The sequence below is a fragment of the Malus domestica genome, chromosome 13 (genome assembly GCF_042453785.1).
Source record: "Malus domestica chromosome 13, GDT2T_hap1".
Classification (NCBI taxonomy): Eukaryota; Viridiplantae; Streptophyta; class Magnoliopsida; order Rosales; family Rosaceae; genus Malus; species Malus domestica.
This window is the reverse complement of record NC_091673.1, coordinates 12444732-12464689: the sequence shown is the minus strand read 5'-3', so window position 1 is coordinate 12464689 and position 19958 is coordinate 12444732. Positions and strand designations below refer to the sequence as shown.

The following is a 19958-nucleotide window of genomic DNA, read 5'->3' as shown; positions in this document are numbered from 1 at the left end:
CATCTGTTAACCTTGCTGTTAAAATAGCCGTTTAACCTGTGACATGGCGCACACGTGGATAGTGACTGGATGCCACGTGTTAATTTGGGCCCACATGGATATTAAAAAAATTCATAGCTACCTACTTTTGCAAAACTTTTATACAATTAAGCGTTCAACCCTCCAAAGCAACTTATATAGAACAAGTTCACCCCCATGTATAATCTTTTGTCCAATAATGCATTGTTATATGCATTTTTTTTATACATGACAATGTATTATTAACCGGGACGCTACGTGATAATAAATCTATTTCATATAAGTTGGTCTCCAACCCCTCGCCCTTTTTGTTTGGTTAACAATCATTTCCTTTTACTAAATGTTTTGGGTAACAACGTTTTTTTTTAACAAATGATATTATCTACACTAAGAGGGTGGAAGAGTGGGCTAAGCCGCACAATGAGTTAGTAATAATGTGATTCAAATTCGCCTTTGGTGATAATCGAACCTAAAACTTCTCAATTACAAGTGAAGAAAAATATCACTAGACCGTAGTACTAAGTAGCTTTGGGTAACAACTTTTTAATGACAAGATTTTGGTGGAAATCTGTTGTGAGAAGCATATGTTTATTAGAAATTCAAGTAGTTTTTGAAAAAACGCTTGAAGGTGTTTCCTATAAAAACTCCGGTGGGTAATTCTCCAAAAAGCTCTACCTCTTCCATAATTAGTGTAAAAAAAAATTATCATCTTCTGGGTAACAATTTATGAATTGTCATTATATTTAGGAATATCAATAGCAAAATGATTTCCACACATTAATTCTATCCTTATGCAATGTGCACACCTTTATTTATTTATTTTATTCATTTTATTTGATCTAAATGCCTAAATTTACAAGCATATAAAAAGAGAGAGAAAACATGTAAAAATCACTTCACTGTTAGTATTAAATTGTAATATATGATTAGTATTCTAAAAATTGGTTTAGGAGGCCGTCTAGGAGCTAGGTGGTGAAGGCCCGCCGCAATTTACGGCAAATCGTTTTGAAAAATCGATCTGGAGCTAGGTGGTCCTAGGCGGCTCCTAGGCGGAGGGCTAGGCGGCACCTAGGCAGTTTTTTTTTTTATTATTATTAATTGTGTGCTTTTTTCTTTTTTTGCTTCATGGTGGTATTGACACACCCCGTCCCGAAGGAGGGCATGCTGGCCGTCACGTGAGAGTGACGTAGCCATTTACACAGTTCGGAAGCTTTAAAATACAATTGCTAAGATGAAACACCCGAAGGTGAGTCCTACTTTTGTCAATTCTGCCAGAACACCGTTGGATTCCTCGTGGCCACCATAACTTATAATATCTCGAACCTGGAGGGGCGCAAAACAAAGTTGAGTGGGTCAGCAAAACATTCTTCTTCAAAACTTTCTTTTCTCTTTGAATTTACTAACCTCTCGCCGTAAAACAAGTATAGTTTCCTAAAAATAAAGTATATACACATATACGTAATATATCTCAAACCATGCTAGACAATATGAATGTATGTCATGCCAAAGTATCATAACTGAAGGCATGCTGGCCGTCACGTGAGAGTGACGTAGCCATTTACACAGTTCGGAAGCTTTAAAATACAATTGCTAAGATGAAACACCCGAAGGTGAGTCCTACTTTGTCAATTCTGCCAGAACACCGTTGGATTCCTCGTGACCACCATAACTTGTAATATCTCGAACCTGGAGGGGCGCAAAACAAAGTTGAGTGGGTCAGCAAAACATTCTTCTTCAAAACTTTCTTTTCTCTTTGAATTTACTAACCCCTCGCCATAAAACAAGTATAGTTTCCTAAAAATAAAGTATATACTCATATACGTAATATATCTCAAATCATGCTAGACAATATGAATGTATGTCATGCCAAAGTATCGTAACTGAATGCTCATCATCTCTATGTACATATGATGGAGTAACATATACGTAATATATCTCAAATTCATGCTAGGCAATATGAATGTATGTCATGCCAAAGTATCATAACTGAATGCTCATCATCTATATGTACATATGATAGAATAACATATAATCAATTCAGCGCTTGGCTATAAACATAGTTCATACTCTTTCATCATAATCAACTCAACCCTTGGCTGCATATATAGCTCATAATCATCTCATCATAATCAACTCAGCCCTCGGCTGTATATATATAGCTCATAATCATCTCATCACATCATGTATATCTTGCACACATTCAATACCACCTCACGTGGTCTGCAACTCATCACTGTATATATCATAATATGCTCTAGTGCTACAATCACGTGAAACTGTGCGATAAATCGCGGGTCACCTACAAGTCGAACCCACATAAGTGGTCTATACGACAGGCTATGCACCTAACTTGGATCCAAGGCGAGCATGCGGTGCGGGAGGTGAACATACACGTGAAGGCTGTGCCTCTAACTCTGGGCGGGAGCACTAATATACGTGTGCAAGTAAATGAGCTTTCAATCACATCTCAACATATGATTCATCATATCTCAACTATATCTCATTATCGTTATCAGCATAATATCTCAATAATTGTGTCTCAATTCTATTTCAATCACATTTCAATTATATCTCAAACATATCATAAACATATCTCGATCATGTCACAATTGCATCTCAATTATAACTCATTCATACTTCAATCATACCTCAATCGTATAATTCATCATGTTTCAATAGTATTTCCCTCGTATTTCAAACGTATTTCAATCGTATATCGAACGTATTTCAAATGTATCTCATACATATATCAAATGTATTTCGTACGTATCTCAAATGTATTTCAATAGTATTTCGTACGTATATCAAATGTATTTCATATATATATATCAAATGTACTTCATACGTGTATCAAATATACTTCATACGTATATCAAATGTATTTCGTACGTATATCAAATGTATCTCAAATGTATTTCGTACGTATCTCAAATGTATTTCAATAGTATTTCGTACATATATCAAATGTATATCAAATGTATATCAATCGTATTTCATACGTATTTCAAATGTATATCAATCGTATTTCATACGTATATCAAATGTATTTCAAATGTATATCAAATGTATATTATACGTATTTCAAATGTATATCAATCGTATTTCATACGTATATCAAATGTATTTCGTACGTATTTCAAATGTATATTATACGTATTCAAATGTATATCAATCGTATTTCAAACGTATATACTTACATATTTCAAATGTATTTTATACGTATATCAATTGGATTTCAATCGTATTTCATGCGTATTTCATATGTATATCAAATGTATCTAATACGTATGTCAATCGTATTTCAAATGTATTTCAAATATATATCAAATGTATCTTAATCATATTTCCATAGTATTTCATTTGTATTTCAATCGTATTTCATGATCGTTTTCAACATAATATCTCACATGTAACTTATCTGGGCCTCCTCAGCACCATGCAACAATATGTACAATTATGGTAATGCACATTTTAAAATATAATGCATATATGACAAGCTATTTAATTTGTATTTCTTTTTAAAATACGTTTTCTAGGAAATACGTCAAGTATACATATATATATACTTAAAAAATAACTGCCCACTCACTGATAAGTAGCCGGTTCGTAACCCCCTCGCCTATTTTGGTTACTTTCTTCGTCCATATAATTTTCACTTATACAAAAATAATTATAAAACATCATTTAAACGCACATACACAAACATTCGTCAATAACTTTCTCATATGTTGCTCAATTTGGGTATGTGAATATACCACGGTGATCTACACGACGTCATGAACACGTGACAATTTTTAGAACGGAATTTGGACCTCTCACGCGCCCTCACGCGCCACCTATACGCGCTGCCCACGCGCGCGTCTTCTTCCTCGCGTCGCCGGACTGGTTTCGCCGAAGGTGGGTGTTTTGCCGGAATTTCTGGGTAAACTTCAAAGTGTCATAACTTCTTCATTTCTTAACCATTTTCGACGTAATTTATATCAAAATGAAGGTATTGACGAGACGAACACATCCATATCTGCCTTGACCCCTAACGCGGCGTGGATTCACCGAAAAAAGCCTCGAAAGCTGTCGGACTCGCCGGAAACTGGGTAAGATTCAAATGAGTATAACTTCTTTAATACTCAACGAAATTGAGTGAAACAAAAACTAAAGTTGTATTTCTCGAAGAGACGAAGAGAATGGTACCTCGCACGACGTCTAACTCTCCGTGGTTTAGCCGGAAAACGCCTCGAAAGGCACGGGTCAAACTTGAACTTGTCGATCTCCGTGTTCTTACGTCCAAAATTTTCCAACGAACTACCCCGAGCCTCCTAAGGACCTCACTATTCCTACAAGCTTGAAAACTCCTAAAAATCAACCAATACAAAGTTGATGAATAGTACCCAAATCGGAGTTCGTGATTTCAACGTGAAAACGTTAGAGATCTTACCTGAAATAGGTATGGTTGGACTCATATCGTCGAGATGAAGACGATGGTGGTTTTATTTTCCTCGATCTGTGAAGTTTTTGAAGGTCTTTGTGTTAGTCCGTGAGTGTAGAAAGAGAAAGGGAGTGTGAGAGAACTCGACGGGGAGAGAGAGAGAGTGAGTTTGAGTGTTTGAGGGAATTACGGGAAAGAAAAGAAAAGGGAATGAGTGTGTCTGTGAGTGTGTGGATTAAAAGCCACACTCATCAACACAAACAAACAAAACGTCCAAAATCAACCATCTTTTAACAATTAGGGTGACTTGATAAACTCTAATACTCTAAATCTTTAAAACGTTCAAGGACATTTAGTAATTTCACACTTTCGAAAATGATAATACCGGACGGGCTGTCACAGGTATACTTATGGAAATGGTGTACCGAATTTGCAAATGATGGATTTACTACAAGTTCATCCAATTGTGAAACGAATTGGAGCACTTTTGAGGAGATACATACAAAGAAAAGAAATAAATTAGATACAACAAGGTTAAATAATTTAGTCTATGTCCAATTCAATGCAAGGATCATGAACAAGAAGAATTTAATCTATCATCCAAGAATCATCCTCATTATGATTATATGCTTATTGTTTTTTAAATATTAACTTTTTGGATCTATATACTTTGTGTATTCTTCTACTTCTATTTTTCAATTTTATCATTTATTTATTATCCATACAAGTATTTTTTTTTTAGGTGTAAATAGACACTTATTTACAAAATATATAATAAATTTACATAATTCGCCTAGGCTTCTGCCAGCCGCCCGACTAGCACCTAGTGTTTTTTAGAACCTTGTATATGATAAAATACAATAACTCTGCCAGCCGTCAGACTAGCGCCTAATGTTTTATAGAACCATGTATACGATAAAACACATTAACGTTGAAGATAGTCTTTCAAAACTTTCTTGCACTCCTTTCATAAGTACAAGGGTACAAGCGGAGAGCACAAATAGCAATCCACTATAGATTTTACCAAAAGTTAGAAAGCTTCTTCTTTTTTCTTATTTATTGAAAGTGGTTACAAGTCGTGAGCTTGTTCAATCCAACAAGTATCATCAAGCACAAAACCAAGATCGGATTTTCTTTCATAAAAGAACACCCAAACAGATCATAGTAATCATAACATTTCAAATACTTGTAAAGATTTGTAATTTAAGTTGCTAAGAGCATATCCAAAGGAGACGTCAAATTCAAAACATCAAATTTTTATTTGATAGCTGATTTGATAATTTAACATTATTGTCAATATTTTCTTTCCATACGATATGTCAAAATTTATTGCTTCATTTATATGTTTTTTAAAACAAAAATAATATAAGTTGGGTTGTTGTTGGTTTAAAAATAATAAAATAATACTTAAATATGTTAGCATTTAAGGTAATGTAAGTGGAAAATGCCTTTGAAAATAGCAAAAACTATATTTGAAGGCAATGTCAACTTTGACATCTCTTCATTCATATCAGCTTAGCCTTGTTTTTCATATCAGCTTTAACATCTCGGTTAGAGTAAATGATATGTCATTTGTTACTGTTATATCTCTATGTGATACTTTTTACATTTCCTTTTAAGATGGTCTAGATCATGTAGTTTTATATCTACTGTGGCCAAGACTGCAATTATCTCAAATCTTGGGAGTCGTTTAGCAGGGACGTCACTCCAAATGAAAGCTGCCGCAAACAATGCCATGTTCCTGTAACTGTCAACCGTTAAATTTATGAGCCAATCTGACGCACGCCAGAGCCAAACCCCGAGTAACAATTTACCCTCATGTAACTGCTCAAGTCACATCCTGCCACATCCAGTGGCGAAGCCAGGATTTTCAGAGGGGAGGGGCGAAATTCAAAAGAGTGTAAAGTTCAATCGAAGCGGTTACTTTCACATTAGATAGTGCAAAGTTTTGACTCAATATTCATAGCAGAAAATGGTCTCTCCACCCAAGCAGTTGTAAGCAATAATATCTAAGCCATTGTAAGAAACTTAAATTGACTAGGATTAGATCCTAAAAAATGTTAGGTACTAATCAAACAACGGACTGAGACCTAGCAGCTAGGTGCCTAGACGAGATCTAGGCGGGAGCCTAGATAGATTTAAATTATCGTAAAATAAGCATTAAACAATATTTACATTGTTTTTAAAGTAATACAATATTTATAAATAATGTGAGAGTTTAAGATAAATACGGTGGGAGTCTTAAAAGAGAAAATAAAAATACATACAAGACTTAAAAATAAAAGGAAAACTAAAAAAAACTCCAAAAAACTTCATTTTTAATGAAAAACCCTTTTTAAAGGTATAGTGAATAGCACCAGAGAAATGTATAAATGTGGTTTTTCGTTAAAAGTGAACAGTACCAGGAGTTTTTTTTGTTAAAACTCCCAAAAATAAAACCACAAATACTTGTTATCTTGTTAACCAAACACCCAACTTTAAAACACTTGTCATTTAAAACTCTTCCCCAATACTTGTTATCTTGTTAACCAAACACCCAACTTTATCTTCAACCCACATCCAAACACCCATCTTCTTCCTTGCTTTTCTCCCAGACCCGACACCCCCAACCGCTTTTCGTCAATCTCATCCCCACACCTCCTCCATCAACCTCTCCTCCGTCCATCGCAACCGCATCTCCTTCCCCGTCGATCCCACTCCCACCCCCTCCTTCGTCGTCCCCACCGTAATCCCTTCTTCGACTTTCTTCCAGACCTCTGTTAATCTCCTCCACCATGAATTCCGACGAATGCGAGGGGAGTGGCGAAGACCTGGGGTCCAGTGGTGTTTCCCGGCGAGGGGAGTGGCGGCCGCCACTCGTCGCTCCCACGTGGCTTCGCCACTGGCCACATCGTCAACCCTTCAATCCCACTTGACACCATTGGACCGCAATTTATTTTGGGAAAGGGTTATCTCCCCTCCTAATCTCTCTCATCTTCTTTGTCCTTCCATTTGAACGTTTGTAATTAAGTTACGTCAACATTTTATATGATTTTTTTGTAGAAACAATAAGACAAAAAGTAAACTGTGAGAAAAATGAGGAAAGGGAATGAGAAGAAGAAGGGAAAGAATCATACTCCATTTACTTTTAGATTCCTTCACTTTTTGGGCATTTTCTATTCAGCATCAAACTTTTTACTTTTTACGGCTTCTCTCTTCCCTCCCTGTGATCAAGTAGGTTATTTTTTAACTTGCCCGTTTGCCAACTGTTTTTAAACGACTGAAAACACTTTTAGATAAAATATTTTTTAAACCAAATTTTAGTACAAATGCAAGTTAATTTTAGAATAGCATTTAAAGTGTTTTTAGCAAAAAGCACTGTACTTTTAGCAGGAAGTATTTCAAGTCTTTCGAAACCTAAAAATATTTTCTGTAAAAGCAGTTTCAGTCATTTAAAAGTACTTACCAAACGAGCATACTTGGCTCATTTCCTTAGGAGTAGGAAATTCTACATTATTGCTAATCACAATTTAACATTAGTGGATATTTTTTTAGAAAAATGCTAGAGATACCAAATTTGTCAACCAAATGATGTTAATGTTGATGTTGATGATTAGATTATTACTAAAATGTTAATAAACGTATTTATTTTTTATTGGTGACACATTATTTAATTTAAAATTTCACCCAGCATTACCTTTTTTAATGTTTTTGATGAGTTATTTATGGAAATTGGCAGGATGTAAGAACTCATACTTTCAAGAAAAAGAACTAAGTAATGTTTTTCAAGTTAATCATACATTTGTCATGTAGAATCACTCAAAAATAATGATATACATTAAATACCGCTACAGTGACATTTTTTAAAGTAAGCTTTTTGTATGGGCTGTGACCAAAGGAAGGAAAGCCCAGTAAGGCAACTTACTGTGTTTTTTTGTCTTTATGCAAATGTTGCTTGTAACCGACGGTCGTCTATAAATACAGAGCTCTATACGGAGAGAGACCTCTCGTTTTGTGCGTGTCCTGAGAGGGCTCTTTTTTCTCTCTAAGTTTCTACAAGTGGCAATATAAACATGTGTGGTGGTGCTATCATTTCCGACTTCATCGCCGTCAAGCGCGCCCTGAAGCTGACGGCGGAGGACCTCTGGTCAGATCTTGACACCATCTCTGACCTCCTTGGCATAGACTACTCCAACAGCATCAACAAACAGCCGGAGAATCACAAGGTGGTCCAAAAGCCGAAACCATCTATCACCAAAGGTATCTATATATACATATATATATATATATATATATATGATATGGCATTTTCATTAGTGGGTTTTATCTAGAGTTTCATATACTTTGTTATAAAGCTTGCATGATTAATTGTATTTATTTCTCAGAACTTGTCTGGTTCTTCAGTTTGTTTTGGTTCATCTGCTACTTCTGGGAATTGTTTATGAATTAATTTTTTTCACTAGATTTTCTATCAAAGAATTGGGTTATTTGCATATAATTTTTGTTGTTGTTCGCTGGTGATGCTTGCCACCAACACATTTTTTTTTTCCTTTTTTTTTTATTTCTAGAAAAAGTTGGATCGTCATTATGAGGGAAGGTAATTAATTATTGATTTCGGCTGGAATCAAATTCTCCAATTAATTATGTACAGTTTTCTAATTTAATGATCACACAACTACTAAATTACAGTAGTAATTAATCATAATCTACCGCTTTTTGTGTCTATTAATTATTCTTTTAATACAATAAGATAATAGTTAGATTTCTTTACAACTTTTCTGGAAGATCAAAACACAAAAGAAATTGGTTTTTATAGAAGGGCACTATTATTAGCATTTCAAAAATTTATTCTATATTTTTTAAAAGTGTATTTTTCTTTTTAATTATATAAAGTTTAGAACGTCAAATAAGATTTTTGGAATGCTAATAACAATTCTCTTATGAAATTCTGTTTATGTTTGGAAAATGGACACCTGCCATTTATTTTTCTTTGTAAATTGAATAAATCGAAAACAAATTAAACGATAAAAAAATAATATAGAAGAAGAAAAGAGATGCAAATAATTTATTTTCCTTCATGTCGAAAAAAAGTTTTAAGGGTTGTTCTTCTAACTTTTGTACTCGATTAACAAAAAAAATGAAATAATTAAATTATGTGTGATTGGAGTAGTGACAAGTGATGAGAAGCCCAAGCAGGCGAGCGGGTCTGCTGCTGCCGCAAAAGGCAAGAGAGTGAGGAAAAACGTGTACAGAGGAATAAGGCAGAGGCCGTGGGGCAAATGGGCGGCTGAGATTCGCGACCCCTACAAAGGCGTCCGGGTCTGGCTCGGCACCTATGACACCGCTGAGGAAGCCGCCCGCGCTTACGATGAAGCCGCCGTGCGCATCCGCGGGGACAAGGCCAAGCTCAACTTTGCCCAACCACCATCCTCTTCACCGCTTCCATCTCTGGCGCCGGATACGCCGCCGCCGACAAAGAGGCGGTGCATTGTTGCTGAGTCAACTCGGGTGGAGCCGACTCAACCGAGTTTCCAGACCGGTTCTTACTATTATGATCCATTATATCACGGCGGTGGTGGTGGGGAAATGTATGCTAAGAAAGAGGTGGCGGGTGGGGACGAGGTGGTGGTAGAGCAGCTGAGTCAGGTGGTGAGTGGAAGCGGAGAGTCGGACTCGTTGTACCTGTGGATGCTGGATGACCTGGTGGCATATCAGCAACAAGGGCAGCTTCTGTATTAAGGCAGCGGAATTGTTCTAGCTAAATATTTGTATGGCTAGGAATTAAAAACATATTAATTAAAGGGTATGTATGTTTAATTTACGTGTGTGAAATGCGAGTGTTGAGTATGTCTATGACTGGGTTTGTGTAACGTGTGTTGTTTGCTACGGTGTTTATGTTTAATAGTAACTGCTTTTGTCTTTGTGCATGTTATATGATCAAAGTGTTTCGGTTTGTGTTTGTTGGAAGTGTTTTCGAGTGTGTCTGGAGAAAACAAAAGATAGAAATGCTCACGAGAAAGTACTTTCAAGTAAGTACTTTTTAATAAAGCACTCGATTTTTAATAAAAGTTTTTAATGTGATCGTAGGAGCATTTTTAAGCGAGTTAGCATTTGAGTAACGAAGTTAAATTTATTATGTCTCAAAGAAAAAATACATCTCTAATGAATGTAGTAGCTAAAAAAATTAGCAACTGACTTATAAATATGCAAAGTCATTCCACGACAATAAATAAAGTGATTGTGAGCATTACTTTGTTAGTGGTGAACACTTGTTTAGTGAAGAGAGAAAAATAAATTTTGGGCTTACAAAATAAGATAAAGTTAAGATATTAATATTTAAAATAAAAGATAAAATTTAAATAGTTAGTTGACGAGTGGATTAAGGTACCGTTTGGTACGTGGGATGGGACGGAGCAGAGTGGGACGAGGCGTTCTGTCCCACGTTTGGTGCGCCTAAAACTGGTGGAATGCGCTGTTCCACGGGACGAATTTTGAGTGAATTTTCGTTCCGTCTCACCTCCTGGAACGACTCGTTCCACATCCATGGAACACAAAATTATAACTTCTCTGTCTCCTTCTTCTTCCTCCTTGTTTCCATCCAAGGGCATCTTTGCTCCCTCTCCGTTCCGTCCCGTCTCGTCCCATCCCATTCTATTATGTCCCGTCCCGTCTGCATACCAAACGATACCTAAAGTATCATACAAGTGCAAAACGGGTTAGCAAATGTCACTTTAAAAAAAATTCGAAATATCATATGAACTTGTACACATTTTTCAATTTGTCATATAAACTAAAATTTTAAGCAATTTGTCATACCAACTTTTTGAAATCATTAATTTGTCATATCTCCTTAACTTCGTTAAGTTTTCCAATCCAATATAGGTCATGTGCGAGACACATGACTTGTGTTTATGTTATTTCGATCATTATAATACCTTACTTTCCTTTTAATAAGTTGTATTCAACAAAAAACTGTAAGGTTTTTCAGGCAATGGAAAAAAAAATTTGATACGAAAGCAATGAAATGATCATGCAATGCACTATCTTATTGTTATTCCTAGGGATGGGCAAAATACCCAGGGGTATGGGTAATTAACTGCGATTACTCGCTCATTTAAAACTCACTATTATGGTTATGGGTAACCGTTTAGATAAATAAACGATTATGGGTATAACCGTTTACTCGTAAAATTTAAATGGGCGGTTATAGGTATTACCCGCAGTTATAAACGGGGTACCCATTTTGTAATATCCCACATCGCCCAGGGGAGTGGATCCTGTAAGCCTTGTATGTATATTCCTATCTCTACCTAGCAGGAGACATTTTGGGAGCTCACTGGCTTCGGGTTCCATCGAAACTCTGAAGTTAAGCGAGTTCGCGCGAGAGCAATCCCAAGATGGGTGACCCAATGGGAAGTTCTCGTGTGAGTTCCCAGAAACAAAACCGTGAGGGCGTGGTTGGGGCCCAAAGCGGACAATATCGTGCTACGGTGGAGTCAAGCCCAGATGTGGTGGGGGCTCGGGCCAGGATGTGACAATTTGGTATCAGAGCCAATCCCTGGCCGGAAGTGTGCCGATGAAGACGTCGGACCCCTAAGAAGGATTGGATTGTAACATCCCACATCGCCCAAGGGAGTGGATCTTGTAAGCCTTATATGTATATTCCTATCTCTACCTAGCAAGAGACATTTCAGTAGCTCACTGGCTTCGGGTTCCATCGGAACTCCGAAGTTAAGCGAGTTTACGCAAGAGCAATCCCAGGATAGGTGACCCAATGGGAAGTTCTCGTGTGAGTTCCCAGAAACAAAACCGTGAGGGCGTGGTCGGGGCCAAAAACGGACAATATCATGCTACGGTGGAGTCGAGCCCAGATGTGGTGAGGGCCCGGGCCAAGATGTGACAATTTAGTATCAGAGCCAATCCTTGGCCGGAAGTGTGCCGACGAGGACGTCGGGCCCCTAAGGGGGGTTGGATTGTAACATCTCACATCATCTAGGGGAATGGATCCTGTAAGCCTTATATGTATATTCCTATCTCTACCTAGCACGAGACCTTTTGAGAGCTCACTGGCTTCGGGTTCAATCGGAACTCCGAAGTTAAATGAGTTTGCGCAAGAGCAATCCCAAGATGGGTGACCCAATGGGAAGTTCTTGTGTGAGTTCCCAGAAACAAAACCGTGAGGGCATGGTCGGGGCCCAAAGCAGACAATATCGTGCTACGGTGGAGTCGAGCCCGAATGTGGTGGGGGCCCGGGCCAAGATGTGACAATTTGGTACTAGAGCCAATCCTTGGTTGGAAGTGTGCCAACGAGGATGTCGGGCCCCTAAGGGGGGTTGGATTGTAACATCCCACATTACACAGGGGAATGGATCATGTAAGCCTTATATGTATATTCCTATCTCTACCTAGCACGAGACCTTTTGGGAGCTCACTAGTTTCGGGTTCCATCGGAACTCCGAAGTTAAGCGAGTTTACGCGAGAGCAATCCCATGATGGGTGACCCAATGAGAAGTTCTCGTGTGAGTTCCCAGAAACAAAACCGTGAGGGCGTGGTCGAGGCCCAAAGCAGACAATATCATGCTACGGTAGAGTCGAGCCCAAATGTGGTGGGGGCCCAAGCCAGGATGTGACACTCCTAATCAGAGCATAGCAAGTCTAGGTGCAGTTCAGTAGGACAAGTACTAAGTATAAAGTACCAGAATATGTCATACAAATATTTTATTATGTCAGAACCGCCAAAATCCTCAATGCCACCAACAACAAGCTTACCTAAAACCTGGAGGGGCGCAAAACAGAAAACGTGAGTGGGCAAAAACAAAGCTTTTCAAAATCATTTCATTTCTCAAAAGTTCTAACCCCTCTCTGTAAAACATGTATAACTTTCCCATAAATAGAATATAAACATATGCATAAATATATATGTAAATATCTCAATTCAATTCATGCTTCACATATTCATAATCGTAAGTATGTCATACCAAGATATAACAGAATAAGTAATTCAGGTGAGAATAAATTCATGGAACATAACACATTAGCCGGAACCCCTGTAGAAGTCTGTACGGCTGAATTCATAGCTCATTAGTCAATCTAGCCGGAGTCACTATAATGACCTATACGACACTACACTGCACATAAGTCGGAACCACTAAAAAGGGGTATGTACGACATATTGGGTGTAATATAATTATGCTCAATACTACTCTCTCATGATAGCTGGGTGATAAATCGCTAGTCACCTACGAGTCGAAACCACTTATGATGGTCTGTACGACAAGACTGTGCACCTAAATTGGATCCAATATGAGCATATGGTACAAAATGTGACATTAATAATAGGCATGTACTCTATCTCTAGCTAAATCACAATCACCCTAGGTGCATGTTTAAGAGCTCAATGTTTCTCAATTAATCACAACCGTTATTCATATTCACAATTCCTAAACTCACCTGGGCCTGAGCGTCCATAGCACCACAATTCTATATTATGCATCATGTATCAACTCATATACAGAATATAAATTTATATGCATGGCATTTCAAGACATACTTTCATTTAAACACATTTTCTGGGAAAATATCAAGTATATAAGTATATACTAAAAACCAAAAGCCCACTCACTAGTATGTCGAAGGGTTGTAGCCCCCGAGTCGCCCTTGACTACGCTTGTCCTCGGGATAAGCCTCTCCTATGTGCGAAATAACTATAAAAACATTAATTTAAAGCACATAACCAATACTAGCTAATAACTTCTCATACATTGCTCAAATGGGATGTTTGAATATATCAATGTGATCTACATAACCTCACGAACATCCCCATATTTTTAGAAAAAATTTTCAACCACCCACGCGCCGCCCACGCGCGGGCACGTGCCAGGCACACTAACGGTAACCCTAACGACGTTAAGGAATATTCCGTCCAAAAACAAGCATATTCCGTCAATTATTAACGGCGTCATCTAACGCCGTTAGCATATTCCGTCAAAACTGACGGAATATACCCTCATGTTCTCCGACGAGTCGCCGGACGCCGTGACTTCGTCGGTTTCTGGGTTTAATTTTGAAACCTTATATCTGTCTCGTTTTAACACCAAACTTCATGAAACTTGAACCATTTTGAAGATCTCATCAAGACAAACAAAACCATACTGAGTCGAGTCCGGAAACCCACTAGAAAAAGCCTCAATATTCCGGCAATTCTTAAAACTCGTGGTTCTCGATAGTCCGATGTCCAAAATCTTCCAACGAACCACTCCTAGCCTCGTGAGGACCTCCTTAAGCTACCTATAAGCTTGAAATCCCCAAAAACACAAGATTTTACGATTGCATGAATAGTACCTAAATCGGAGTTTGAGAGAAACTAGGGTTTTCGAATGAGTTCTTACCTAAAAATGGTACCATTCAACTCGTACGAACCTCAGGAACACGATGGCGTCCTTTAAACCCTCGATCTGCAACTTTCCACTAGTGTTAATGTTGATCCGTACGTGAGGGAAGGAGAGAGAGTGAGTCCAAGGGAGAGAGAGCACGGGAGAGAAGAGAGAGGAAGAGTTTGTGTGTGTGTGAGTGGTCCACGTGGGTCACCAACCAAAACCACAAAAACTAAGTTCTAATTTGGTCCAAAAATTAAGGAAAATGTAAGTTTGGACCACCACTAACATGCATATTACACACCACCACACCACGTCCAAGGGTAAAATGGTCAACTCACGTCATCGATAATTTATTTCGGAACAGGCTATGACACATTTAACCGTTTATTTTAATATGTAAGATTAAAAAAAAACATTAGTTTCTAGTTAAGTTTAGTATCTCGAGACATAACTGGTTATAAATCAGCCATATAATATATATGTATGTATATTCCTCACTTGAGAGAAAAATATAGTTGATATTAAGGGGCCTATGTTTAATATATGTGATTGAATATGCTAAAGCATTAGAGTGTTTGAAAGTTTTGTTAGTTTTGAATCATCTAGTATTCAGGATAATGATTACCTTGAGCTTTTAGAAGCATGTTATTGTTGATGCGTAACTATATATATATATATATATATATATATATATATATTTGACCTTGAGTTTTCAATAAATATTTAACCCAAAAATTAGAAACCGATTAAATGGCCTGGATCGATGAACATATCTTTCTAAATAAAAATTCAAATATTTTATCAAGTAGCAAACTAATGCGTAGTGTTATATATATATATATTGAAGAATATTAATTAATCTACAACCATGCATGATTCTTGTTATAAATTGACCATCAAATAATTGGGAGACATCACATATATTCATAAATAATATCACCGTTAATACGATAATGCATGTTAAATGCATTTATAACTGTGTTTAATTGTTAGAAAAATAAAATTATGACAAATTTCTTTTTAAATTTTCAAGTTGTTTAAAAAATAGGTAGACAAGTAAAAAAGAGAGTAAACGGGTAAATGGGTACACAATTATGGTTAAATGGGTATGCGGTTATGAGTATGTTATACCGTTTATAAATGGTTATGGGTATGGGTATACCCGTTTATGCAAATACCCAACAGGTAAACGGTTATGCGGGTAATAGCTTAAACGATTATGAGTAAATAACAGCAGTTATCCGTCCACCGTAACCATTGCCCATCCCTAGTTATTCCAAATATGTAATGATACACCAATGTGAGTTTGCATTTTAGCATGTCACAAAGACATAATTTCATATAGGCTCTATAAATGAGAAATAGGTTGGTGTTTTGTGTCATAAATGGAGTTGTAGATGCATATGCACTAAAGAAAAATAAAAAATTTAAGTGTTTGTACTAAAGAAAAGTAATAAACTTGTGAAAGATATGTTAAAATGAGCTAAATAACCCTAAACACAAGTCATGTGCGAGTCACATGATTTATATTGGATGGTAAACTTAACGGAATTAGGGTGAAATGACAAATTAATAATTTTGTAAAGTTGGTATGACAAATTGCTTAAAATTTTAATTTATATGACAAATTAAAAAATATGAACAAGTTAATATGACATTTCAAAAAAGTTCCCAAAATTTTTTTTTTGCTAACTTCAAAGGAGACGCTCTAATAAAGGACTTAACAAAAGTGTGATGTTTACACGTATAATCCATTAAAAACTATTATAAGATGTTAGTATGTTTTGTTGGCTATATTGTTTCGGAAAGAGATCATCTCCGGATCTCTTCCACCAAAACCTTCAAATCAAGTGATTCGAACCTTTGAAATTTGATCTAACAGCTAAAAACGTAAGCCCTTTTTAAAAGTTATAATAATTTTAGTCGTTGGATCAAATTCCAAGGATCTAGATCATTTAATCTGGAGGTTTTTGTGGAAGAGATCCGAAGACGATCTATGTCCTATTGTTTCAAATGACATGCAATATTATATATATATACACACACACACGAATTCACAGTAAAAAGAGCAAGAAGATCACTGCTTGCTTGTTATTGACTATAAACTCATCATCGCTTACTTACCGACAAATATTATATATAGATAAGTACATATCAATAAACAAAAGAGACGTCTGCTTTGTAGTTACATGGCATTCAAAATATGGCAAGGGTGGTGTTTAGATTAGATGCATGATGCCTTATCCTTCTTGTTGCGGGCGGTCGACTGTGTTTGTCTTCGCAAATTAAAGTTTTGGTTATGCTCCCATTCATGTCGGTTCATGTATCTGATATTATATAATATAATAATAATATAAGACCAGTACATATATATATTTATATTATACTCATAAAATTCTTGTTAGTTATTATTTTAATATCAGTATGTACGAATAAGTGTAATTATACAAGTGATCATTTACTACAGTGGTGAAAAAATATTGAATCATTGCATGATAGTGTAGGTTTAAATTTCATCGGTAACTAATTTAACAAAATGTATCGTTTGACAAAAAAAAAAAAAAGTGCAATTATAGGATAAGATTACGTAAGAATTAATAAACTAAGTCAAGGCAGGACATATAATATGGCAGGAAGGTGATGGTGATGACAGTAATTATCGTAGTGCGGGATAAACTTATGTTATAGGATAATAATCAGTGCTTTTACATTAGAGCACTTCTTCCCCTAACAAATGTGCTAGCCTAAAGTCTATTTTTTAGGTTACCCCCCAAAAAATCTACGGACTTGGATTCTCTGCCTTCCCATTTCGGTGCTCTTCCCGTGCCCTACTGTTTTGTGTGATCACGGTTAATCCATGCTAACATTTTATATTGTTTTTTATAAAAATAATAAGACAAAAAAAAAATAGTAATATAAAAGATTGACGTGGCTTAACCGTGACCACACAAACAAGAGGGCACAGAAGGGCACCGAATTGGGAGGGCAGAGAATCCAAGTCCATAAACTTATGCATGCATGTACAGTCTCAATCAGCTTTGTCAGTGAAGCCAAAGAAACTTCTTGTTGTTCTTTTTTTTTTTTTTAAATGAGATAATTAGTGGCAAGCCACGTTATTCACTCTTTCGAAGGGCCAGAGAGATTCACTGAGACATTTTAGCCTTTCTTGGCCACAAGTCTGGCGTCTACACCAACAGCAGATTTCGAACCTAATACCTCTAGTTTTTAGTTTGAATGAAGTCTCGCAATCTGTCATTTACCATTGGACAACCTGGTTGTCAAAGAAACTTGTTTGATCTTCCAAATTATTCCATCTGATTCTCAATATCCGGGTCCCATTTCCAGAGGGACTGGATCATATTTATCCGGTCCTGGGATGGTATAAGAAATTTATTTGGATATTTAAATGACAAAGAAAGTCTCTGAAAATCTATCAAAGTTCACAAAGATATCAAACACAATCGTCAAAAGTATATTTGGATCTATTCTACAAATCCTATCGAATATACCGCTTAAAAAATCTTTTAAATCCTCTTAAATTCTAATTTGAATAAATTGTTTTAAGAGAACTTTAACGAATAGTTTCCGGTACTGTTCACTTTAACGAAAAATCACATTTTTACATTAAATTTTTACAATAAAAATACGTTGTTTATACATAACGGAAAAAGTGTATCTCCTAGGAGCTACTTCATCCTTAAAAAATGAGCTAGCCCAAAATCCAATAATCCACCCAAATGAATAGTAATTGACCCTCAATGAATAGTAATTGGCCAAATACATATCCATTCCTAAAAAATGAGCTGGTCCAAAGTCTAATCAATTCATATTAAAATATTATTAATTTTTTATAAAATAATAAAAAAAATTATTTTTAATTTTGGATAGAATTTTCAATCTTGTTACGTCACATGTCATTTTTCGAAAGTACAATTTTTGTATAAGATGGTTAGGTATTTATATATATATATAATCGTTTAAATTTTTTCTATATTTTAAAACATTTTTTATAATTTTTTTATTAAGTTTATTAATCTGGACCATTGGATTTTTAAAAAATGAAATCCAACAGTCCAAAAGTGAACACGTGGCCCATGGTAAGATTCTGACTTTTTTTTTTTAATGCTGAAACACCCGCCCATGCGCCAACGGCAAAAAAAAAAATTCACATGCCTGATGTCAACTTGGTGTCATGTAGGCTAGTCTCTTACTCAGTCCATTATGTGCTGGGCTCAAAGCTGGCCTCCACTTTGTGCCAGCCTATTGGATGGGGAGGAGTAGATTTTGGACTTGGATTCTCTGCCCTCCCAATTCGGTGCCCTTCTGTGCCCTCTTGTTTGTGTGGTCACGGTTAAGCCACGTCAATATTTTATATTACTATTTTTTTTTGTCTTATTATTTTTATAAAAAACAATATAAAATGTTAGCATGGATTAACCGTGATCACACAAAACAGAAGGGCACAGGAATGACACCGAAATGGGAGGGCAGAGAATCCAAGTCCTAAGTTTATATATCCTGACCTCTGACGAGGAAACATGGAACTAAGAGTTGAACAGAAAGTGTCCATCTTGAAGGGAGTAAAAGATTGTAAATTTCTTGAAGGGAGACTGGAGAGAGGAGGAGGTGGTGCTGCTGGGAGGAGGGCTGAGAATTGGGTGGGGGGTCAGGTGATGATTGGTAGACGCGGACAGCCGCCGGTCAGGTGCGGTGGGGAGAGGAGGAGGAGAATTCAGTGAAATCTTCGGGGAAGGGTAAGATGTTCATAGACTTTGACCAAAAAGAAACAAATATCCATGTCCTCCGTACAAAAATGATAGAATAATTATTGAAAAATCATTACAAGTAGAAAAGTACATCCATCGCTCCCAATTTAGAAACAGGAAGAAGAAGCTGTTGAGCGTTTACTTGTCTGCGCTTACTGACCGTTGCAATCCAAGTGACCAATTTGGACACGGGATCCGGTAAAAAGTTGAAACCTATGTGGATTCTCTACACCAACATTATAACATATCGTATAAAAAGTATGAAATGGCAGAGAATAGGTGAAGAGTCTTACTTTGAAAGATTTCCTTTAGCATTTTCCTTACCATAGGGCAGTTAGTCGTCATGCCTAACAACCCATTGACACTTGCATACCCAAAACATTTTTCACTCAAGAC

General features: G+C 36.6%; 1 protein-coding gene and 1 long non-coding RNA gene across 3 annotated transcripts; one reads left to right on the top strand and one right to left on the bottom strand.

The window, feature by feature from the left end:
• Positions 1 to 1150: 1150 nt before the first annotated feature.
• LOC114826351 (uncharacterized) lies at positions 1151 to 4664 on the bottom strand. Its single transcript, XR_011575014.1, has 4 exons — positions 4451 to 4664; positions 4207 to 4367; positions 3608 to 4105; positions 1151 to 1704 (listed from the first exon to the last, which is right to left on the bottom strand). It is a non-coding gene; the product is annotated as an uncharacterized lncRNA (long non-coding RNA).
• Positions 4665 to 8386: 3722 nt separating this feature from the next.
• LOC103452857 (ethylene-responsive transcription factor RAP2-3-like) lies at positions 8387 to 10347 on the top strand. 2 transcript variants are annotated; one of them, XM_008392395.3, is made up of 2 exons: positions 8387 to 8680; positions 9591 to 10347. In XM_008392395.3, exons 1-2 carry the CDS (start codon positions 8494 to 8496, stop codon positions 10157 to 10159), a joined length of 756 nt encoding a protein of 251 aa, XP_008390617.1. In that variant the 5' UTR covers positions 8387 to 8493; the 3' UTR covers positions 10160 to 10347.
• Positions 10348 to 19958: the final 9611 nt, after the last annotated feature.

Bases quoted from the DNA above. Each gene is read 5' to 3' on its own strand.
- LOC103452857 (XM_008392395.3), top strand. From the start codon at position 8,494: ATGTGTGGTGGTGCTATCATTTCCGACTTCATCGCCGTCAAGCGCGCC. The intron at 8,681-9,590 runs GTATCTATATAT...TGATTGGAGTAG, and splicing joins GAAACCATCTATCACCAAAG to TGACAAGTGATGAGAAGCCC.